At 40.3% G+C, this 25,602-nt stretch overlaps 1 protein-coding gene across 1 annotated transcript; it reads right to left on the minus strand.

The window, feature by feature from the left end:
- Positions 1 to 23,300: 23,300 nt before the first annotated feature.
- On the minus strand, positions 23,301 to 25,350 carry LOC131233332 (cytochrome P450 89A2-like). Its single transcript, XM_058230007.1, has one exon. The coding sequence runs from the start codon at positions 24,956 to 24,958 to the stop codon at positions 23,435 to 23,437; it is 1,524 nt and encodes a 507-aa protein (XP_058085990.1). The 5' UTR covers positions 24,959 to 25,350; the 3' UTR covers positions 23,301 to 23,434.
- Between the last annotated feature and the right edge of the window lie 252 nt (positions 25,351 to 25,602).

A 25,602-nucleotide genomic window follows, 5' to 3' on the forward strand; every position in this document is an offset into this window, starting at 1 on the left:
GGGAATCCAAGCTTGGCTTGGGCTGGACATGGAGCACAGAGACAGAAAGGGAGTTGTTTTTTTATTTATTTATTTTTCTTTTTGTTTATGTTATTTTTGGAATTAGCCTAATCATGTGGTTAGGCTAAACCTCTTAGCTAGGGCTAAGAGGTGAAACTTGTAGCGTGGTTAGGATGTTTGCTTTGCTTTGATTCTTATTTATTGAATTCTCCTGGATTCTAGCTTGATTATTAAGAAATACTTTTAGTTTTTAATGGTTTATTGTGACTCAAATTACAGTAGATCTGCAATAGCTTTGAGTATGTTCTTTTCATTGTGAGATTGTGAATTTAGGAGGCCCTGTTGTCCACCATTGTCTCCTGGGTATAGTTGGGTGATGGAACCCTTCTTAACTTTTACAATTCTCTTAGTATTGGCTGTGAGATTGGTAAATCGTTGTTGTTTGTCATTGTCTCCTGGGCATGGTTAGGTGACGGGATCACTTCCAAATCTTCACCAATCTTATCTATTGATGATTAGATTCACGAGAAGTTCAGAGATCTGACAAATCTCTTCTTACCAGTTGTGTTCTTGAATTAATGCAAGGTAGCTTCCCTTATCTCTACAAGTGGACCCTCTGAATCCCTAGTTTCATATCTCTGATTTCTCTTAAGTTTTAGATTAATCTCTCACCATTATTCATCACTTTATATTGGATTTAGATTTCATTTTAGGCTAGTTCTATTTCTACCTAGTTTCAGGTAACGTACAAGTATCAGTCCCTTGGGATTCGACCTCGGTCTCACCGAGTTTATTACTACATCACAACCCTATACTTGGGGAGTGAACACCTTGCCACTGTCCAATTATCAAGTGGGCCACCATTATACAATAAGAATGGATGGTTTAAAGGTTCTTGTGGGCCATTCTCATTTGGTGTGTATGGTAATTATTGGATCGGGGTCGTGTGTATATGATCTAGCCCGTTCATATCATGGGACTCACCAAAGATGGAGGTAAAAAAAGAGATTCTTTAATTGCTAATAGTATTTTTGGCAAGGCTATCAAAGTATATCAAGGTTATAAAATTCACTTCAGGCCAACTGGAATCCTCTACAACATGTTGTGATGAGTGCCAAATCCAAGTCCCATGGGGCCTCAAACTTAGGCAGGCCACAGTACGAGAAACAATGTAAAATCATGCCTAAAAATTTGAAGTTAATATGTTGTAGGTCCCTTAAGTTTTTTATTGGTTGATTTTGTTAGCCTCTACCCTTGGTGGTGTTGGAAAGAATATAGACACCATTGTGGTCCCCACACAAACCCATCGTCAGCGACCAATCTCCACGAGTGGATTGCGTCCTGCCCCAGCTGGATGGACTCATTCCAGGCAGGGGTTCTGTGGTGCCACCATGGTTTATGAATTTTATCCATGTGGTCCATCCATTTGTCAGATCATTTTAGGGTTTGATTGCAAAAAGGAAGCAGATCCATGGTTCAAGTAAACGGCACAGTGGGAATTGAACACTCAACATTAAAAACTTCTCGGGAGGTGTGGAGCTTTTGATCAAGTTGATATTTGTGTTTTCCCTTTATTTAAGTCCATTCGGCATTATGTACAGGTTGGATAGCAAATAAACATGGGCAGGTTTGAACATTGGGCGTTATTACCTGCTTCTCTGGTGTGGTCCACTTGAGCTTTGGATTTGCCTCATTTTTGGGCTCAAACCATAAAATGATATGAAAAAATGGATGGACAGCATGGATAAAATGCATGCAATACGGTGGACCCCGTAGAGCCCATGCCGGCACAAGTCCATAAGGGGGAAGGGGAGCGGATTAGGTTAGACCCGGGATCCACCTAGGTTTGTGGGACCTTGACTGTGGGGCTCACAGTGATGCATGTGCCTTAAATCCACACCATCCAATCATGTTGAAAGATCATGCCATTTTCAAAGCTCATTTTAAGGCATGGTCCCAAAAATGAAGCACGCCCAAATCTTAAATAGACCACATAATATGAAAGAGTCGAATCCCCACCATTAAAAACTTCATGGAGTCCATTGGAATATTTATTAGCGATCCAATCTATGGATAAATTCACAAAGACCTATATGAAGAGACCACGCAAATATCATCATGATCCAAAGTTTTTTTGGCCCACAAGAAGTTTTTAATGGCCAATCACTGTTGTTTCATGTACTACGATGCATATAAGATTTGAATATGCTGGGACATATAAATATTAGATTGATCCAAAACTTGTAGCCCACAAATTTTTTTTTAAAGTCAATCACCACTGTTTCATAATGTGTGATTCACCTTGGATTTGGATCTTCTGCCCTTTTAGAATATGCCCTAAAATGAGCCATCAAAATGGATGGACGGCCTGAATATAACGCACATACATCACGGTGGGCCCCACAGCCAGGGATCCAGTCACCTCCTGATCACCTCCGTTGATCCGGGATTCCACCCAAGCCGTGCCGATCTTTTCCGACAAATACTCCATGAACATTGGGACGATTGTAATGCTGGGACTTCCCATGTCAACCGTTCCCCATGTGCAGCCCACCTGAATTTTGAACGGGCCTGATTTTTGGGCTCTGGTCCAAACACAAGATGCCATACTTAACGGACGGGGTGGATCTCATCAACATCAATTACTTCATCCACGTCAGCGAATAGTCATGACCTGTATGGCTACGCATATCTATGCGAGCATATTCCTTTCCTAATTTTTATAAACAGGGCAAAAATGTGGTCCCACCACGTTTCTCACGTTTCCTGCAACACTAGCCGCATGCAGCTTAAAATAACGTCATACCATTATTACACTTTGAGGATTGTAAAGGTTGGAGAGTAGAATGGTGTATTTTATTCGGTGGTCCCGTGTACTCCCATAATTTTTATAGGAAATAAAAAAAAATAAAAAATAAATAAATATCTACATTTTACATTACGGTTTTTTCAAAAGGTTTTGGATAAACTACCTTATTAAGGTCAGTCATGCCCGGAAATGGGGCACCAACTTGGGTGGGCCCCACCATGATATCGGTGCAACACGCCTTCTTAGGCCCTGGTCCAAAACTCACCTCCCTCCATAATTCAAGTCAACTACGTACATGATCCAAAACAATGCATAGGGCAATGCTCACCTTCCAAATCAATTTCCTTGGTGTTGTCTACTTGAATCATGATTGGGCCTGATTTTAGGCACTTAGGCCTAAAATTTAGTGTGGTGCCTAATGGTTGGAGTGGATTTCATACTATCATCATAGTGGGCTATAAAAACTAAGTATATGTGTATTTCTCCCAACCTTTTCCTTTATTATGGCCCACTTAATTTTTTGGCCTTAGGCCTAACATTGGATTACACATCTAATCGTCGGAGTGGATTTCAGATACACATCATAGTCACTCGTAAAAAATCAAGGGCAGCAGCACTACTCTCCCATTGTTTTTTTTTAAAAGGAAGGAATTTCACGGAACACCAATTCTTGATTTTTTATGGAGCCATGGTGATGTGTATATGAGATTCACTTCAACTATTATAAGTCAGGACAAGGGTAAAAAAATCATTCACATTTGTGATTTAGATGACCCACACCAAGGGAAAGAGTTTGAAGGGTGAGTGTTGGCCTGTACATTATTTCCAATCGTGTAGTCTACCTAAGCAACGGATGGAGCTTTGTCTACAGGGGTGATGTAGCTGGTGGTTGGTGTAGATTTCACATAAAAATTAAGGTGGACCCCACCTAAGCTTCTAACCCATTTGCTTGCATGGCTAACTTGAGCAGCCATTAGGAAATCCAATGGAATATACTATACTAATAATTACTTAGATTAATAAGGTAGCTAAGGTAGCTTATTTAAAACTTTTTTTTTTTTTTTTAAGTTATGGAAATAGAAATTTCTATATTAAGTAATTTTCTATAAAAATTTCATGTTTATTTTATTACAAAGAAATGGAGAGAAACTCTAACCTTAGTTTGTCCCTCAACATGGTTATATGGTATCAGAGCCAGGTTTCACCTGCTGCCAGTTGGAAATTATACAGATTACTAATTTTTTTTTTCTGTATAATGTGGAAACTGAAAAATAAAATTGTTTTGAATAGGACAGGCTGAAGCACATCTGAGATGCTGTCCTTAAAGTGTTATTTACCCCTAATTAAAAATTGAGTATGCTAACAGGTTACAGGCAAACCACTTCTAGGATACGACGAGCCTGGTATGGGTCTGCATTCAGCAAACACGAAGGCCCACCAAATAGAACTCTATTACACATGTTCTGGCAGAATTACAACAAAAGAGGAAAAATCCCAAAAAAGAAAAAGAAGAGAATATGTGATTTAGACCACTACACTAGTCAGTTCAGTTCTTCAGCCACTAGTTCAGTTGAACCATCATACACCACACCGTTGGTCTGTTCTTTAAGCGATGATTTTGATCAACTTTGTTAGATTGTTGATTTTTTTATCTATAGGAGAGGAGAGGCTTTGATTCGTATTGGCATTGCTAGAGTGTGGTGAGATGGTTTGGAAACCCATCCAGGCATTGTTTATATAGGTTGTGGTGGCTGGGGGTTATGGTCCAGGGAAATAAATCCCATGACCGTTTTCTGGCTGTCGGAGAAAACTAGCCGTTTTATGGCCGTTTTCTAACTGTTGTGCATGGGCCATTAAGCTGTTGCATGCTGACTGTTATGAGACAGCAGCTAGCCGTTTTCTAGCTGTTGAGCTAGCTATGCAGCAGTTATAGTTGGACCCTACACTAATGGCATAGCTATTACAGATCTGTTGCAACAGCTTTTTTATAGCACTATATATACTAGAGGACTCTCATTCAGTTCTCTAGTCTCTCCTTCAACCAGCCATCCGATTTAACCAGTTAGTCGCACCGCGACTTGCATCCGTCTCGCTTCAGTTCGCGAAGGGAGTGACCCTCTGCGACACAATGCACACGTGCGAAGTGCAAAATGCGCCACTAGCGCCTCTACAGCTACACTACCTCACATGTCCACGCCCTCACATCGAGCCCGTGATTGAGACTGACACTAAGACTGAGATTACGACTGAGACCGAGCCCGAGCCCATGCCCGTGCCTGTGCGCGAGCACCACGCAAGTTTCATTCTCCTTTGGACTATGTGGGTAAGTATTATAATACTCCACCACTCTCATATAAACCACAAAAAAATTCTCCTCTTTTTCCAATGTGGGACTATTCCCAAAACCCACAAAATGTGTTTTTTCAAGCACTTATATATATTATATTATTTTTATTTTAAAATATATTTAAAAAATCAATATTTTATAACAATCCTCCACTGATTTTTATAAAAATATATTTTCTCGATAAAACATTTTTGTCAGAATAATCAGCTTATATGCATAAGGAAAGTAATCTTTCGATTTTAATATTCCCTTAGTGTAAGTATCTCAAAACTTTATCGAAATGACTAGTAGCCGTAGTGTTGAACCAGTTATTCATAGATAATAGAGTTGGAGAAACCACACATATTCGCTATGTATTTGTTAGAGTTCTCACAATCTTGCTCAGCACAATTAATGGTCATGTGCTTATCCTAATTCGTGGACGATCCTGAGAGAAAACTCTTAACTCTCATAAGAGACGGCACCATCTCTACGTTCATATAGGTGAAATTCTTCCAGTGTCTCCGTTACTATAAGATACTTGTCCTATAGACTGGATTTCATTAAGAGTTCTAAGACTCACCCACTTTTGTAACGCTCAGCACCTATCTATTATAGATGGGGTTTTATATTTTAGTGCTTAAAAAACTTTCCACATATCAGTGACTTGTTTTTACCCATTAAACCCAAAATTAGAGATTTTCTGACTTTAAGTTGGGTGACCATCACTAGTGGAACTTTGGTTGAAGAGTTTCAACCCCATCTCTTTAGATGTAGCTTTTACTACCTCTTTCGGTAGAAGTTTAGTGAAAGGGTCTGCTAGATTATTACTTGATTTTACATAGGAAAGAGCAATGATTCTATCTCGAATCAATTGTTTGATATAATCATATCGAAGACTAATATATCTAGACTTACCATTATATGTGCCGTTATAGGCTCTAGCTAATGTGGCTTTACTATTAAAATGTAGTGATACAGCCGATATAAGCTTTACACAGAAACGAATTTCTAATAAAAGATCCCTTAGCCACTCAGCCTCTTTGCATATTGCAGCCAGGGCTATGAATTCAGACTTCATAGTCGACTGTGTTATGCAAGTCTATTTCTTGAATCCCCAAGATGTAGCTACACCTCTTAAGGTGAATACCCACCCTGTAGTAAACTTGTTGTCCCCTGCACTCGATATCCAGCTCGCATCGGTATATCCTTCCAATACGGTAGGAAATTCTGAATAAAATAGTCTCAAGTCTTTGGTTGCTTTTAAGTAACCAATGACTCTACTGATTGCATTCCAGTGTTCAGTACTAGGGTTACTAGTAAACCTACTAAATTTACTCACAGCATATGCGATATCAGGTCTAGTACATTGTATAGCATACATAAGACTCCCTATAACACTCGCATATTTTAATTGTATAACTGTCCTTCCGTTATTTTCTTTTAGCTTGATACTTGGATCAAATAGGGTCTTTGCTTCTTTTATATTTAGATGGTTAAACTTGTGCAGTATCTTCTCAATATAATAAGATTAACACAAAGCATAACCCCCACAATATTTTTTAACTTTGATATCTATGATGGTATCAACATGTCCAAGATCCTTCATTTTGAATACGGAAGACAAAAACTTCTTCGTTTCAGTTACACCTTCCATTTTATTACTTATTATTAATATGTTATCAACATATAGACAAATAATAATGATACAACTACCATCTACTTTAGAATATATGCATTTGTCAGCTACATTATACATGAAACCATGAGATAGTATTTTGGAATCAAACTTCCCATGCCATTGTTTTGATGCTTGTTTTAATCCACACAAAGATTTGACTAATATACATACTTTGTTTTCATTTCCTGGTAGAATAAATCCTTCAGGTTGTTCTATGTATACCTTTTCATTGAGGTCACCATTCAGGAATGCGGTCTTTACATCCATTTGGTGGATGTGAAGATGATGAATGGAAGCCAGCACAAATAATATCCTAATGGAAGTTATCCTAGTTACAAGAGAGTATGTGTCAAAGTAATCTATCCATTCTTTTTGTCTAAAACCCTTAGCTACTAGTCGAGCTTTAAAGGTTTGGATAGTCCCATCAGTGTGATATTTCTTCCTAAATATCCACTTACAACTTATGGGTCTAGAACCTGGAGGTAAGTTTACTAGTTCTCATGTTTGATTTGATATTATGGATTCCATTTCATCGTTTATAGCTTCTTTTCAGAAAGCTGAGTCTATAGAGGATACAACCTCTTTATATATTTTAGGATCATCTTCTATAGTCATTACTATGGGTATTTTTCTTATAATATTTTCTCTATCTCCTGATACAAGATGGAAAATGACGCGTTGTGAGTATTTGTAGTCATCTCATAAACTCTTTTCTATTCTTGTCCTTTGACTCGTACGAGGTTCAACAGGAGCTTCCACTGTTTGTGGAGCTGTGCTATCTGGTTCTCTATTAGGAGTTTGGATTTCATTATCCTTTGACTCCAATGATAGTGAGTTCTCAAAGAACTCAACGTCTCTTGATTTTATTATTGTATTAGACTCTATGTCTAGAAGTATATAAGCTTTACTATATTGTACATACCCTACGAAGGCGCACTTAATAGCTCCTGGTCCTAACTTAGTTCTTTTTAGATCAGGGGTTCTGCAATATACAAGACACCCCACACTTTTAGATATCCTATGTTATGTTTTTTGCCTCTCCATGTTTCATATGGAGATATTTTATATTTTTTATATAGAATTCTGTTTAGTATATGACATGTTGCAAACAGGGCCTCACCCCATAGATTTAGTGGCAACTTTGCTCTTATAACATTGAGTTGACTATTTTTAATAATGTTCTATTCTTCTTTTCAACTATTCCGTTTTGTTGAGGTGTGTATGGCGCAGTACATTGATGTATTAGTCCATATTATTCACAGAAGTTATCAAATTCATTGGAGAAGTATTCTCCTCCTCTATCGCTACGGAGAATTTTTATTTTCTTATTTAGTTGATTCTCTACTTTTGCTTTATATATTTTAAATATGTTCAATGCTTCATCTTTACTTTTTAACAAATAAATATACACATATCTAGAGCAATCATCTATAAAGGTTATAAAGTACCGTTTATCTCAACGAGTAAGAATGCCGTTTAACTCACAGATATCACTATGCACAAGATCCAATACTTGAGATGATCTTTCAATATTTGAAAAATGTTTCTTCGTCATTTTAGATCGTATGCACACTTCACATTTATCGGTTTCATTATATGTGTATGAGATTAAACCATTCTTAGTCATGAACTTCAAAGTACTATACCCAATATGGGCTAATCTATCATGCCACAGTCAAGCGGATTCAACAATATACGTAGGAGTGCTACTTTCATTCAAAGAAAACTTAACTATCCCATAACAAGCATATTCATTTCCGACAAAATTTTCATTCTTTGACAGAATCAGTTTTCTTGACTCGTACACTACCCTTATACCTGGTTTACCCAGAAGATCCATAGAAACTAAGTTTTGCCTCATGTCTGGGACGTGCAGTACATTGGTCAGAATCACTTTCTTCCCAGAGGTGAATATCAGTTCCATAGTTCCTTTGTCGACGACCTTCGATCAAACTTCATTACCCATTTGGACTTCTTGACCATCAGTCAATTCCTCATAGGTTTTGAAAGTTGATTTGTCATAGCACACATGTACTATAGCGGCAGTATCATACCACCAACATGGAACTTTGCCTTGGATGATATTCACCTCAGTGATCATAGCTACAATATCGCCTTCTTTTACTGCACTTGCCTCTTTTTTAGATTTGCAATATCGGCATACTCGAGCATAGTGCCCGGTTTTCCCACAGACATGGCATGGACCTTTAAACTTTCCGTTCTTCTTTTGGGCATTTTTCTTGAATTTTTCTTTTTTGGGTTTCAAGGAATCATCCTTCTCGGGATTCTTGTTATTAGTGTTCTCTACTACATGTACTTTAGACGAGGCATTCCCGTTATCATTCTTTTTGTCGTGGTTACGGGATTCTTCCTCAATTCTGAGGTGTTTCTGAATTTATTTTAGTGTATAGTCCTCAGTCTTATACAATAACTTCTTTCTATAGTCTTTCCACATCGATGACAATTTAGTGATTATAGCCCCTACTTGGAATGATTCAGGAAGATCAATTTTGATGGCTTTGATTTTGTTTACTATTAGCTGCAGTTCTTTGATTTGGGGCAATAGTGGTTTGTTATCTACTATGTTGAAGTCAAAATACCTGGTGATGAGAAATTTATTAGTACTTTCTTCTTCAGCCTTGTATTTGAACTCCAAAGTGGCCCAGATCTCCTTTGCTGATGACGTCTGTTGGTACAAATCGTACAAGCGATCCGAGAGTGTGTTCAGAATGTGTCATCGATACAAGAGTTCGTCTTCAGGTGTGTCTTTGTCGGATGCCTCAGGTAGTGCTTGCAGATTTGGATCTAATATGTAGTAGATCTTCAGCGTCGTCAGAAGAAATTTGAGCTTGTCTTGCCATCTCGTAAAATTGATTCCATCGAACCGATCAAGACATATCAAATGCTGATTCATTAACTTGATGGATGAAACATTGTCGGCTTTCATCAAATAACGCTTTAAGCTTGTTGGAAATTATACAGATTAATATTTTTTTCTGTATAATGTGGAAACCGAAAAATAAAATTGTTTTGAATAAGACAGGCTGAAGCACGTTTAAGACGCTGTCCTTAGAGCGTTATTTGCCCTTACTAAAAAACTGAGTATGCTGCTAGGTTACAAGCAAACTACTTCTAGGATACGACGAGCCTGGTGTGGGTCTGCGTTCAACAAACACGAAGGCCCACCAAATGAAACTCTATTACACACATTCTGGCAGAATTACAATAAAAGAGGAAAAATCCCAAAAGAGAAAAAGAAGAGAATATGTGATTTAGACCACTACATTGTTCAGTTCAGTTCTTCAGCCACTGGTTCAGTTGAACCAGCCTAGACCACACCGTTGGTCTGTTCTTCAAGCGATGGTTTTGATCAACCTTGCTAGATTGCTGATTTTTGGTTTATAGGAGAAGAGAGGCTTTAATTTGTATTAGTATTGCTGGAGTGTGGTGAGATGGTTTGGAAACCCATCCAAGCCTTGTTTATATAGGCTGTGGTGGCTAGGGGTTATGGTCCAGGGAAATGAAGTGCAAAGTGCGCCACTAGCACCTCTACAACCACACTGCCTCACATGCCCACGCCCTCGCACCAAGCCCATGACTGAGACCGAGACCGAGACCGTGCCCGTGCATGTGCGCGTGCCGGAGCACGCGCGGGTGTTCTAGTGCATAAGTGCCATTCTCCTTTGAATCATGTGGGTAAGTATTATAATACTCCACCACTCATATAAACCACAAAAAATCCTTCTCTTTTTCCAATGTGGGACTATTCCCAAAACACACAAAAAGGTGTTTTTTCAAATACTTATATATATATATATTATATTATTTTTTATTTAAAATATATTTATAAAAGATTGCTAATTTTTAGTCTATAGGAGAGGAGAGGCTTTGATTCGTATTGGTATTGCTGGAGTATGGTAAGATGGTTTGGAAATCCATCAAGGCGTTGTTTATATAGGCTGTGGTGGCTGGGTGTTATAGTCCAGGGAAATAAATCCCATGACCGTTTTCTGGCTGTTGGAGAAAACTAGCCATTTTCTAACTGTTGTGCATGGGCCATTAAGCTGCTGCATGCTGACTGTTGTGAGACAACAGTTAGCCATTTTCTAGCTGTTGGGCTAGCCATGCAGCAGTTACGGCTGGACCCTGCACCAATAGCACAACTGTTACAGATCTGTTGCAACAACTCTTTTCCAGCACTCTATATATACTGGAGGACTCTCATTCAGTCCTCTAGTCTCCCCTTCAGCTAGTTATCCGATTTAGCCAGTTAGTCGCACCGCGACTCGCATCCGTCTCGCTAAGGGAGCGACCCTCTGCGATACGATGCACACGTGTGAAATGCAAAGTGCGCCACTAGCGCCTCTACAACCACACTACCTCACATGCCCACGTCCTCACACCGAGCCCGTGCCCGTGCGCGAGCACGCGGGTACGCACTAGAACACGCAAGTTCCATTCTCCTTTGGACCATGTGGATAAGTATTATAATACTCCACCAGTCTCATATAAACCATAAAAAAATCCTCCTCTTTTTCTAATGTGGGACTATTCCCAAAACCCACAAAAAGGTGTTTTTTCAAACACTTTTTTATATATATTATATTATTTTTTATTTTAAAATATATTTATAAAATCAATATTTTATAACACTACCCATATACTCTCTCTCTCCCACCCCCTATATATATATATATATATATATATATATATATATATATATATATATATATATATATATATATATATATATATATATATATATATATATATATATATATATATATATATATATATGAAAAAGGTACTATGCGCTCGAGCTGATGGGACCGTCCCATGAGGTCAACCTGTGTGGGCCCCACCGTGATGCGTTTCGTACATCTACCCCATCAGTCAGATGCACCATTCCATCGTGGGCCTAGGTTTCAAAAATCAAGTCAATCCGTGACTTGTGTGGGCCACATCACATACAGAAGTGGGGAGAGGCTGTGCACCATTAAAACATTCATAATCATTTTTTGGGCCCACCGAGATGTGGTTTGCCAATCCAGCCCATCCATTATGTGTGTCCCACTTGGATGAGGGTTCAGACCAAGTTTCAGCAGCATTCAAAACTCAGGTGGGCCCCACCAAGTGCTTTTATATGTTTTTGGCATGTCTTCACATGATTTTAGATGGTATGGCCCACTTGAGTTCCGTATACGGTTGATTTTTGGGATATCCCATAATTTAGAGGGGACCCATCAAATGCACGGTGTTGATGGTCGACACGCATCACAGTGGGGCCCACACAGCTCGACCTCATGGGAGCTTATTGTGAGGTCGAGTGCATAGTGTGTGTGTGTGCGTGTGTATAGAGTCCCAGTCTCCTGCGCACTGTCGCACGGAGCTTAAATACAAGCTCCTATAAGAGCCGTTAGATACAAAACACCGGCTGAGATTCACCAGCTGTGCAGCAGGAGAGAGTCTCCGGATAAAAGACTCGCGCGACAGTTTTTTCGGACGCACGTGGGTCCTTCTGAAGTGATGTCTCCAAGTTCTGTGGGCCACACCGTGATGTGTGTTTTGTATCTACACCGTCCATCCATTTGGAGAGACCATATTATGGCATGATCCAAAAAATGAATAAGATCCAAAGCTCAAGAGGACCCCACCACAAAAAACAGAGGGGAGAGTGACGCCCACCGTTAAAAAGTTACGAGGGCCACAACAGTTTTCGTTTTGGCAAATATTTGTAAAACTGCAAACCAGTGTATGACTCACTGTCTTGAAAGTGTGTATTGAATTACTGTGCCCTACTCTGGAGTATTCTTCTCTCTGTTACTCGAAACTTGAAACAGAATAGTATATAGCTGATGGACAATACACTGAAAACTTGGTGTAGTCCATATACAACAGATCATTGCTTGTGTTTGTTTGGTAGCTAATGCAAGTTTAAAGGAAGAAAACAAAAGTTTAGCATGGCTGCCTGCTAGGATGGTGTTTGCAAATGGTTATACTATACAAACAAAAGAAAACAAAAGAGAACAGTACTGAGAAGATTCTGCACACATGAAACCGAACATATTCCATGTTTTATCATATTTCAGAACATGGGTAAAAGGGTCACCTAGATGAACAACTAGAAAGTCCAATCAATCGATATGAACCGTCCATCATCTCCAGCTCATATTTCATGGGGCACCATATGAAAATCACACTGGTTGGGAATTTAAAAATAAAACTAATTATCCAATCAATGATCATGGAATGCTTGTAGTTCCACCGGGTGGTAGACTCCTAGGAGTTTCAACACCGGGTCAAGGGTTCGAGTACCCACCAGTGGTGAAATCCCACGGCGTGCGTGTGTGGGGTGTGTGTGCGTGTGTGTGTGTGGGGTGTGTGTGTGTGTGCGTGTGTTAAAAAAAAAAAGAAAAAAAAAAGGAAGGCCATCTTTTGGATGGCTAGGATCATCAAGTTGGTGCCAGTGGACCGAACGGCTACCCAAATTGATAGACTAAAAACTACTGTCCATGCGTTCCCATAGAATAAAGAGCAATATAACTTATAGTGTAATGACAGTTGTAGATCGGTTAATTCAGTTCTCATGTGTGTGCTGAGTGAGAGCTGCGAATGAGTAATTGAAACATGGATTAAAAATAAAAGATGCTTACTCCCATGGAACGTCGTCAACCAACATTCTGTCTTCTTCATTATCTTCATAAACCAAAGTATATTCCCCACTTCCGTCTAGTAAACCTGTAATTGCCTGATTTTCTTCCACTTTGTTCTGATTTCCACTGGCACGAGAATCTCTTTGAGCTGAACCGAAATTAAGAACAGATGAAAATAAGAAAACCCACCTCAGGTGTTTCTATGCTAAATATGGGAAGAGAGAATGCTCATGCACACAATCTACTACATAGAACATGTGTTCCAGACCCAAGCTTTCCATAAGGTGAGCAACCTACTACGATCTCCTGGCATATAAATCAGGCCATTTCATTCCTAAGATGGGTTGGTGAAGAAAAAAAAAAGGATGGCTAGAAAGAAATTGTTTTAGCCATCCCTTTTTGTCTTGTACATTGTGGCCCACCTGAGGAGTGAAACGGCCTAATTCTTTTAGCAAGATCTAGTCAGTGTGGCGAAACCTGAAAGCTTACTCACACACCTATGCTCTTTTAGCCCGTGTGCTTGCATTTAGATGGTAGGTCTATACCCACAGACCTTAAATGAAGAAAACCCATTGCTGCTTCATGTGGAGAACTTCAAGTGATTCCCAAACACACAGAAAGATTCACCCCTAGCTACAACGCAAAAATAAAACTGAAGGTGCAAATGGGGTGTATTGGAAACATTGGCTGTCCAATCATCAATCTGGATTGTCCATTTGAAGGGTCCCACCATGATTGTCCACAAAATGCTCTAATCAGATGATCCTAATCATCATGGACGGTCACAACAAAAGGGCTTTTCTATATTAAACCGCAGATCGTCCAACTGGTGTAATGATCACGATCAGTGATTGGACCATCCATGCATCCAAATGAGTTGAATGAATCACACTCCCTATATATATATATATATATATATATATATATATATATATATATATATATATATATATATATGGTGGGTGCGATCCTGACCGTGAGCCCACCATGATGTATGTGATTATATCCTTCTCACGGTTGCCGAATCCCAGCCGATGAGGGGGATCATGTGTTAAAGCAGACATGAAAGAATTAAATCACAAATATTTGCCAAAACGAAAACTGCCGTGGCCCTAATAACTTTTTAACGGTGGGCGTCACTCTCGCCTCTGTTTTTTGTGGTGGGGTCCTCTAGAGCTTTGGATTTGATTCATTTTTTGGATCATGCCCTAATATGGTCTCTCCAAATGGATGAACGGTGTTGATACAAAACACACATCACGGTGTGTCCCACAGAACTTGGAGACATCACTTCAGAAGGATCCGCGTGCGTTTGAAAAAACTGCCGCCTGAGTCTTCTATCCGGAGACTCTCTCCTGCTACACGGCTGCTGAATCCCAGCCGATGTTTTGTATCTAACGGCTCTTATAGGAGCTCATATTTAAGCTCCGTGCGGCACAGTGCGTGGGAGACTGGGACTCATATATATATATATATATATATATATATATATATATATATATATATATATATATATAAAGAAAACCATATATATACACACACGTGAGATTGTGCTGATCACTGCCATTGGCTATGGAGTGCTGATGTTTCCTGATTATCTCGTAAATCAGGTAGACGTTCATCTCATATATATGTCCATGCATCTCATAAAAATATCTTGATTCTATAAGGCAAAAATAAGTTACAGTGATCACGTGCAGGTACTATGCCACAACTTTGTGCACCAAGGCATGCCATTTGTCTAACATATCAATAATAATTTATTTAAAAAAAAAAAAAAAACACATAGCCTGAGTAGTAGGGCTGAAAGTTAGGAGGGTTCAACCAGATGGACCCGTGAGCAACCCGCCATTGGGTAGGATGTATGGGGTTCGGTCTCAGGGCGTGGGCTATACAAACACCAACCCGATAAAATTTGGGTCGGGCTCGGGTTGCCCGACCCAACCTGAACCCGATCGATATATACGTAACTTATAAATAATAATTGAGTGCAGATCATCTTTGTTGAATGCATAAGAAATTCCAGTGCTGTCGACGGTTTCAGTGGTCCACGTTATTTCCGATGACTCAAGCTAACAAGATACATCAGATTCCTCTCTCTTTTTGCATGTTACACAATGTGACTTTTAAAGGTGTAGTTTTATATTTTAGCTTGTTTATTTAGAAAAAGTATAGTTCTTTATGATAAATAACTACGTATATAATTAATAAAATCATACCTGCTAAAAAAAATAAAGTAAGGCGTGTAATATTGAAAATACAATAGACTAATGTAATAACGGAAATATATATTAGCATGCATCAACCCGACCGAGCCCGCTTAGGTTGGGCGGGTTGGATTAGGGTTGAGGTACAGGAACCTTGGGTTGGGATAGGTTGAGCACCAACCCGACCCGACCCACCAACTTTCAGCCCTACCGAGTGGATCATGAGCGCAGATTAGGTTGGATCAGGGTAACAGCTTGTTGGATGAGGCCCGTCACAGCGAGGCCCACCTGATGTAGTTCCAGCTCATTTGAGGGCATGAGTCCAAAAATGAAGCAGATCTTCACATTGGGTGAGCCATAGCACAGGAAGCAGTGGTGATTGACCATTAAAAGCTATATACAGGCCACAAAAGTTTTGGAACCAGCTGATATCTGTGTTATCTCTTCATCTAGATTTGTGTAACCTTCTCAACAAGGTTGGAGGGCAAATAAACATTATGGTGGACCCTAGGAGGTTTTTAATGATGGACGTTCAATCACCCCTGTTTCCTGGCGCGGTGCATCTGATATTTGGAACTGTTTCATTTTTGGGCTCATTCCCTAAAATGAGCTGGAATAATGTATGGACGGATGAATATACAACACATGCATCAAGGTAGGTCCCACTGTCAGTGGCCTCATCCAGTACGCTGTTACTCAGACATCACCTAATCCGCGCCCGTAGATCGGATTGATTTTAGACCAGACTAATTTTCATGGTTGAGCTGCCGTTTTGGAAACGGATTGGCTACTTTCCCTGCCACCATCCAATGGCTGGTGGTTGGTGTTCTGTGGGGCCCACCATGATGTATGTGTTTCATCCATGCCGTTCATCTATTTTTATAGATCATTTTATGGTAAGATACCAAAAATGAGGTATATACCAATCTCAAGTGGACCACGTTACAGGAAACAGTGTTGAATGAACATTTACCATTAAAAACTTTTTGGGGGCATAAAAGTTTTGGATCAAGCTGATCTTTGTTTTTTTACCTTCATCTGGGTCCGTATGACCTAAAGAACAGATTGGATGTCAAATAAACAATACAGTGGACCTTTCGAGGATTTTAATGGTGTATATCCAATCACTATTGTTTTCCTGTGGTGTGATCTGCATAAGATTTATATCCCTCTCAATTTTGGAATGAAGCCCTAAAAGGATCTGGAAAAATGGATGAACGAAATGGATGAAACACATACATCGTGGTGGGGCCATAGAGCGCCAACCACCAACCACCGGGCTGGTGGCAAGGGAGTAGCCAATCCATTTCCGTTTTAAAGGTACTGATGCCCTGCACATTAGCCACGTTGGCAGGTCAGATGCAGTGGTATCACGGGAAACGGATTGGTCGGTGCTATGTGAGCCCCACCATGATGTATGTGGTTCATCCATTCCGTTCATCCACTTTTACCGATCATTTTAGGGCTTTATGCCAAAAATGAGAGGGATATAAATCTCAGGTGGATCACACCACAGGAAAACAACAGTGATTGGATATCCACCATTTAAATCCTCCTTAGGCCCATTGTACTTTTTATTTGACATCCAATCTGTTGATTACGTCATACAGACCCATATGAAGGGAAAAAAACAAAGATCAGCTTGATCCAAAACTTTTATGCCCTAAAAAGTTTTTAATGGTCGACATTCATTCAACACTGTTTCCTGTAATGTGGTCCCCTTGAGGTCGGTATATATGTCATTTTTGGCCTCATATCATAAAATGATCTATAAAAATAGATGGACGGCATGGATGAAAAACAAACATCATGGTGGGGCCCACAGAGCACTGACCACCAGCCATTGGATGGTGTGGGGGAGTAGCCAATCCGTTTCCGGCATCACGAGGGATGCAGTGGCATCACAAGGGCTGCCGTTGCCCGTACATGTCGGCACTGCTTACAAACCGTAAGCACAGAGCAGAGAGCGGATTAGGTGCGGCCTGGCTTCACCCATGAATGTATGTATTCTGTATCCACTTTGTATATCCATAATTTTAACAGACCATGTTGGGGCATGAACCCAAAAGTGAAGAAGAGCCAAAGCTTAGATGGACTATACTATAAGGAACAGTGGTGAGTGACCATTAATGGCCACGTAAGTTTTGGATTCAGCTGATTTTTTATTTTTATTTTTCCTTAATTTAAGTTTACGTGACCTTATCAACAAGTTTGATGGTAAAAAATCATTATGGTGGGCTTTGGAAAGTTTTTAATGGTAGGGCATTCAATTACCACTCTTTCTTATAATGATCAGCATAAATATAGAATACATATATCAAGGTGGGTCCCATGGTAAGGACCACACCGTCTTGAGTGAGGCCGGTTCCCACCTAATCTACTCTCCGTGACAGTGGATGTGGATTGCTGCTGCCAGTAGCATGGTGGCTATTGGACAATGATCTATGGTCCCCACCATGATGTATGTGTTTTACCTTCTTTTTTTTGTTATCTAATTTTATTTTATTTTAATTTTTTTTTTAAGATCATTTTAGAATATGAGCCCAAAAATAAGACAAACCTAAATCTCAAATGGACCACACCACAAGAAAGTGGTGGTGATTGAAGGCCCACCATTAAAATCCTCCTAGGCCCACTGTAATGTTTGGCACACTGCAAGAAGGGAAAACAAAAATATCAACTTCATCCAAACTATTGTTTGGCTAGAAAAAGATTTTCAACCGTGAGTACTTCAATCACTTTTCCGTGGTGTGGTCTACATGAGGTTTGGATTGGCCTCATATTAAGGGCCTGTTTGGGAGCGTAGATTTGGAACCCCCTAGACTGAGAACCCACTACATTTGACACCCTCTTGGATTTGAAATCCTCCTGTTGTGTTTGACACCTAAGGAATGAACTTTAATCCAATAGCTATGCATGATATATTTATGGGGATTTGAATTTAATTACTAAATCAATTTTAATAGCTCTAATTAGTGACATATGTAGTGCTTGACACAATGGTTATAATAAGCCCACTGAAATATATGCTTTGCCAGAAAATGATAAAATTATTAGTCTCGGATGCGCCAAAGCACAAGATCATGTCCGAGCAACTAACTAGCGATTTTAACAGTTGATTTACATGGACAATGTTTGGACGGTGCTGATCATCATATTAAAGTAGTGATGTCATTGATAATCTACTTATTTTTGGATATCACTAGTGGGCCATGTGCCCAATAGAATAATAGTACCGTGAAACATGTTACACATGCAACTATTGAAATGATTTTAGGTGTAATCCAAGCTTTCACAGTGGATTTGAAACGGAAGCGGATTGCGTGGTGAGTAACTCATACGCTTACACGTACTGAATAAACTGTGGGGTCCACCGTGATTTATATATTTTATCCACTCCTTCCATCCATTTTAGCAGATAATGTTAGGGCTTAAGCCCAAAAATGAAGTATATCCAAAGTTCAAATTAATGGACCACACCATGGAAACAGTGTTATTTGAAAGTCTACCATTGAAAAATAATTGAGGGCAATAGAGGTTTTGGATCTAGCTTTATTTGTGTTTTCTCTTTATCCATGTTTTTTTGATCTTATGAAAAGGTTGGATAGCAAGTAAACAACACTATGGGGCCTAGCAAGGTTTCAACGGTGGAAATCATTATTCCCACTGTTTCTTGTGATATGGTTCACTTGAGCTTTGGATATGCTTCAATTTTAATCGCAATCTCTTAAACGAGCTGGAAAAACGGATGGACAACATGGATAAACTACCTACAATCACTGTCGGCTCAACAGGGTTTACTCAGTACGATAAGAGTGTATTGAGTAACTCGGTACGCAATCCGATTTCATTTGAAACCCCTCCTTGAGGGGATTTGAAACCCCCTCAAATCCCCCCAAATCCATGGTGCCAAACGAACCCTGAGGCCCATGCCTTAAAATTATCCATGTTGTGCTATTTTACCAGCTCATTATATGGCATGAGCTCAATATTGAAGCATATCTGAAGCTCATCCGCACCACACATAATGATGTCCACCGTTGAAACCTTCTTACGGTCCACATAAATGTTTATTTCAATCTCCACTGTTTTCTATGGTGTGGTCCACTTAAACTATGGATATGCTTCAAATTTGGGCTCATGCCCTGAAATAATTAAGCTGGCAAATGGATAGACAATGTGGATAAAATACATAAATTACGATTGGCCACATAGAGTCCTGACACCACATGGTTGCATGGTGCTGGGTCACCATGCAATCCGTGGACATGGTTTGTCTAGTGACCCCAACACCATCCAACTATCTAGTGTCAAAGCTACTTGGACCCTACCATGGCGTCTGTGTTTTATCCCAGCTATCCATCAATTTTCTCAACTCATTTTAGGTTATGAGCTTAAAAATGAGGTAGATCCAAAGTTCAAGTGGACCACACCATAGGAAACGTGGATAGTAGCAATCTAAGCTAACTTATACTATGAACATTTTCAAGAGTGGTGGGATAGAAGTGGAGGAATCTAAATCAAGATAAGCAGCATTGTGCTGTGTATAAGAGATTGTGTTCGGCGTGGGCTGTGAGCTCTTAATCACGTGTTCCTTATATAGCTAGGGAGGAGGCAAACCCTCGTCGAGTTTCCTAGCTGGTTTAAGATCCTTGAGACAAGCAATGGTGTGTGGGGGGGGGGGGGTTCAATGCGGTAGAGCTCATGGGAACTTCCCATGTGGTCGAGCTGTGTGGGCCCCACCGTGATGTGTGTCAAACATCAACACCGTGCATTTGATGGGTCCCCTTTAAATTATGAGATATCCTAAAAATCAGCCGTATACGGAATTCAGGTGGGCCATACCATCTAAAATCATGCGAAGACATGCCTAAAACATATAAAAGCACTTGGCGGGGCCCACTTGAAATTTGGATGCATCTGAAACTTGGTCTGACCCCTCATCTTAGTGGGACACACATAATGGATGGGCTGGATTTGTGAACCACATCTTGGTGGGCCCAACAAATGATTATGAATTTTTTAATGGAGGGTAGCCCCTCTCAACTTCTGTATGTGGTGTGGCCCACACAACTCACGGATTGACTTGATTTTTAAGACCTAGGCTCACCATGGAATGGTGCATCTGACTGATGGGGTAGATGTTCAATCACAAATCATGGTAGGCCCCACACAGCTCAACCTCATGGGAAGTTCCCATGAGCTCGACCACATAGAACCTTTTTCCTATATACACACACACACGCACCCGACACACACCGCCACGCAGGCTATAGTGGGATTTCACCACCTATGGGTATCGGACCCAAGACCTCATGTTGAAACTCCCCAGAGACTACCACTGAGGTAAGGGCTCGAACCCATTTGCTATCATTTAGCATGGTAAAAGTAAATCAAACAACCCTACTTAGGCAGCACGCAATCTGCTTCCGTGAAATATTCTGTTTTGTATGATATAATATCGAAAGAGTGCGTATCGCCTATGTATTTTTTTATTTTTTATTTGAAGACAGAAGGAAATTCTAATGCCGTTGCTTGTCATTGGTACACGTCATTTCCAATGACTCCGCCTAACAAAAGACACTGGATTTCTCTCTCACATAATTGCTACAATAAAACGCAACTCTTATTGTGTGAAGCTTTTTTTGATCCCACCATGACTTTTGTGTTAGTTCTACACCATTCATCAAAATTTTCAAGATAATTCTAAAGCATGACCCAAAAGTCAGGTACATCCAAACCTCAAGTGGATCACACCATACAAAGCTGTGGCGATTGAACACACTACTGCTGAAACTTTCCCAGGGCCAACCATGAGGCTTATTTTTTCATAAGATCATTTCCTACTGTCTTCAGTGGTGTGGTCCACTTTAGCTCTGAATCTGTATTGTTTTTAGTAAGGTATCCTAAAATGATCTGAAAAAGTAGATGGACGGTGTGGATGTAAGAAATACATCATCACGGGCCCATGTAAATTTCGAAATTCGTTGTTTGCCATGTGTTGCAAGGGAGCTAATTAGGTGAGACCTGGCATTACCCAAGACCGTGCATCCCTCACTTGGGGCCACCTTGATTTGTGTATTCTACAGCCACTTTGTCCATCCGTTTTTTTTAGATCATTTAGAGTATGATACGCAAATTTTAGAAGATCCAATTATCACGTGGACCATACTCGACGAAACAGTGGTGATTGAATACCTTACCATTAAAAGCTTTTTAGGGCTCACCTTAATGTTTCCGTAGGTTTTATTTCCCATCCAATCTGTCAATGAGTTCGCATAAGCTTGGATGAAGAGGAAAAAAATATATCAGCTCCAAAAAAAAAGCTTTTGTAGCCCATTAATAGTCAATCAACACTGTTTCCTATGATATACATGGTCCACCTATTAATTGGTTCTGCTTCATTTTTTGAATAATACCCTTAAAATGATCTGTAAAAACGAATGGACCGGGCTGATACAGAATACACAGGTAAAGGTGTGCACCATGGTAATGGCCGCACTGTCTTGGGTGATGGCGTGATGCTGGGTCTCAACTAATCCCCTCCCATAGTGCAGTACATTTCAGGTGGAGAAAGTGCTGACATGTGGAACTTTGGTGTGGGGGCGCATTATGACCTATGTATCATATCCACACCGTCTAGTCATTTTTCCATGCCATAAAATGAAAATTGAGATTATATAAAAAATTAAAAAATTAAAATTAAAATTAAAAAATTAAAAAATAAGAAGAAAAAAGAATAAAGTAGATCCAAGGCTCGAGTGGGCCACACTATAGAAACTGTGAGAATTGAAAACCTAGTGTTGAAAACTTCCCGTGGCCATATAAGGCGATCAAGCTGGATCCTTACTCTTGCTTGGAAGGTAGACTCTCAGGAGTTTCAACACCTGGTCAAGGGTTCGGGTATCCACAGGTGATGAAATTCCACTAGCTGGCGTGAGTGTGTGGGGGTGTGTGTGCATGTGTTAAAAAAAATAAAAAAGGCTCAATCAAGCTGATATTTGTGTTTTCCTTTATCCAAGTCTATGCGCCTTTAAGAAAAGGTTAAGCATATGGTCAAGCTGATATTTGTGTCCTCCCTTAATTCAAGACTGTTAATCAAGACTATGTGACCTCATGAATATGTTTAATTGCAAATAAACCTATCAGTGGATCCTAGGAAGGTTTTAATGGTAGTCATTCAATCCCCACTATTTTCTTTGGTGTAGTTCACTTGAGCTTTTGGTGTGCCATATTTTTTAGCTCATGCTTTAAAATGATCTGTAAAAAATGGACGGTGTGGATCTAAAACATAAATCAGTGTGTGCAGTACAAGTTGTACACATTAAAAGTCATGTTATGTAGCAAGCAATCTATTTGTAGAGAAATCCCAGCTACCTTATTAGCTGGAGGCATCGGTGATGACATGGACAATGAGAAGCAATGGCACTGAATTTCCCTATCCTTTCAACACAGACGATCCACACTCATCTCTGAAAGTAATAGCTTGAGGATAAATCCTAAAGAAGCCCAGAGCTCTCTGCTGCTGCTGGCTTTATTGCATGCTGCTGCGGCTATTTTTTATGCTCTCTGCCATTACTAGCCTCTATGTTTCATATTTCTTCAATGAGAATGGAATATTACGTAAAAATAAAAAAGCCTTATCATAGCTAGCCATGTAATATTTGATATAGAAGTAGAACAGGTGACAAATACAAGAAGTAAAAGTAGAGTAGTTAATTACACACATAACATCGTCCAAATATCAATTTCCAATCTTTACTTTCTCCTTGAAATGATCTTCACCTCCACTGGATTCTTCATAACAATAATAAATTCATTCTTCTCACTTAAATCAACATCTTCTCCCTCCTTTGCCTTCCATTCAAATTCCCTCACCAGATTTGCCACAAAATACTCCAGAACCAGCATAGCCAGACCAAGTGCAGGGCATATCCGTCTTCCTGCCCCGAAAGGCATCATCTTTATCTCCCTACTCCCTGTTATGTCGACGACCTCGCCACCATCCAAGAACCTCTCAGGTCGGAATTCCGTCGGATCCTCCCATACCTCCTTGTTAAGGCCCATCTCAGCCACAGGGAAATTGATTGTCGTGTTCTTCGGTATGAGGTACCCACTCAATGTTACTTCTTCTGACACAGCATGAGGCAGCAGGAAGTGGCCCGGCAGGTGCCTCCGCAGCCCCTCCATGATCACGGCCTTCAGATATGGCATCTTCTCCAGATCATCCTCTCTTATTTCTCGCTCCTTCCCAACGACTGCTTCAATCTCTTCTGCCAGCTTCGATTGTATGTCCTGGTGCTTCACAAGGTTCGCCATGATCCATTGCAACGAAGATGAGGTCGTGTCAGTGCCTGCGGCTAGAAATTCTGAGCAAAGGCTCACCATCTCACCTTCGGTGAGCTTCCTCCCTCCCTCTTCAGGAAGCTCGAGAGCGAGAAGCGAGTCTACGTAGGAAAACACAAAGCTCTTCTCATCTTGATCATCTCCTTTACGATCTCGACAAGCTCTTATTAGAGGGATGAAGAGCTGTTCTTGCTTGTGGTGGATCTCTAAGAGCCTGTTCCACTGCTTGCTGAATAAGATATTTACTAGCTTCGGTAGGAAGGCGAAAATGTTGAAGCTAAGCAAGATCATGGTCAACTGTTGCTGTATGTCTTCAATTTTTTTCACAACGCTTTCATCTAGCCTGTGGCCAAAGCACATGAGCAAGAGCAAGAAGAACATAGTGTTCTTGAAGCTCTCCCCAACACAGACAGGCTTGCCTGCATCAGCTTGGTATCGGAGCTGTTTGATCAAAATCTCAAGTACCCACTTGCGGTCCTGAGCGTAAGACTTCACATGTGAAGGAAGGAGGATTTCCGACATGAGATTACGGTGAAGGAGGCGCCATAGTGGGCCGTATCCAGCAGAACCAATGTTATATTGGTTGCTAATAGTGACACGGACTGGCACCGTGGCAGGCGGCCGGTCGGAGAAGATGGATCCCTTCTGGATGAGTGCTTCGTGGGCAAGGGAGTGGTCAGCGATGAAGATGGTTGGCCATGGGCCGACATGGAGGGTGATGATGGGGCCGTACTTGGCGTGGAGGTCCCGGAGGATGGGCTCGATATTGAATGGGGAGTTGCTCAGCCATAGGAGGTTGCCCAATAAAGGTATGGTGGGTGGGCCAGGTGGGAGTTTCTTCTTCTTGGTGTTTGGTTTTTGGAAGAGGTTGGAGAGAAGGAATTTCAAAGCTATGGAGAAAGAGATGGAGAGGAAGATGAGTAACCACATCTTCATGTAGAACTGCTGGTGTTGTTGCTTGTGTGAGGTGTACAATGTGTGGCTTGTTGCAGGTGTTGTTATTTCTTTCTTCAGACGTTGGTCGGCTGGATTACTTTACATGGGGTGTGGTCCACCTAAAAGGACCGATGATTTTTTCAGACTCAGATTGGATAGTGACTCTACCGTCCGCTGTGGAAAAGCTCAGTGGGCCACATCACGTTGTATGTGTTTTACGCTGTCCATCCATTTTGCCAGCTCATTTTACTGCCATAAGCCAAAAAAAAAAGAAGAAGATTTTGGGCATATCCAAAACTCAAGCGGACCACACCACAGCAAACAGTACGTGAGGATTGAACACCTAACGTTGAATAATTTAGTAGGTCTGTACCTAACATGAATTGTTTTTTTTAAAAATAAAAAATCAAGGCAGGTGACCCTCTCTAATTGTTTAAAAAATAAATATTTTAAAAAAGGGACGCCACCTTAATTTTTTATGGGCATACTATGATACATATGTGAGATGACTCCAATTAGAGTGGGTTACATCAAAGAAAAATGTTACGCCCAAGACATCTACCCTTAATTTTTACAAGTCCCATTACATGAAATCCATTCTAACAAGTAGATGCCACTGTGATTCATATTGGCCACACAAAGGA

Source organism: Magnolia sinica, chromosome 18, assembly GCF_029962835.1.
Source record: "Magnolia sinica isolate HGM2019 chromosome 18, MsV1, whole genome shotgun sequence".
Taxonomy (NCBI): Eukaryota; Viridiplantae; Streptophyta; class Magnoliopsida; order Magnoliales; family Magnoliaceae; genus Magnolia; species Magnolia sinica.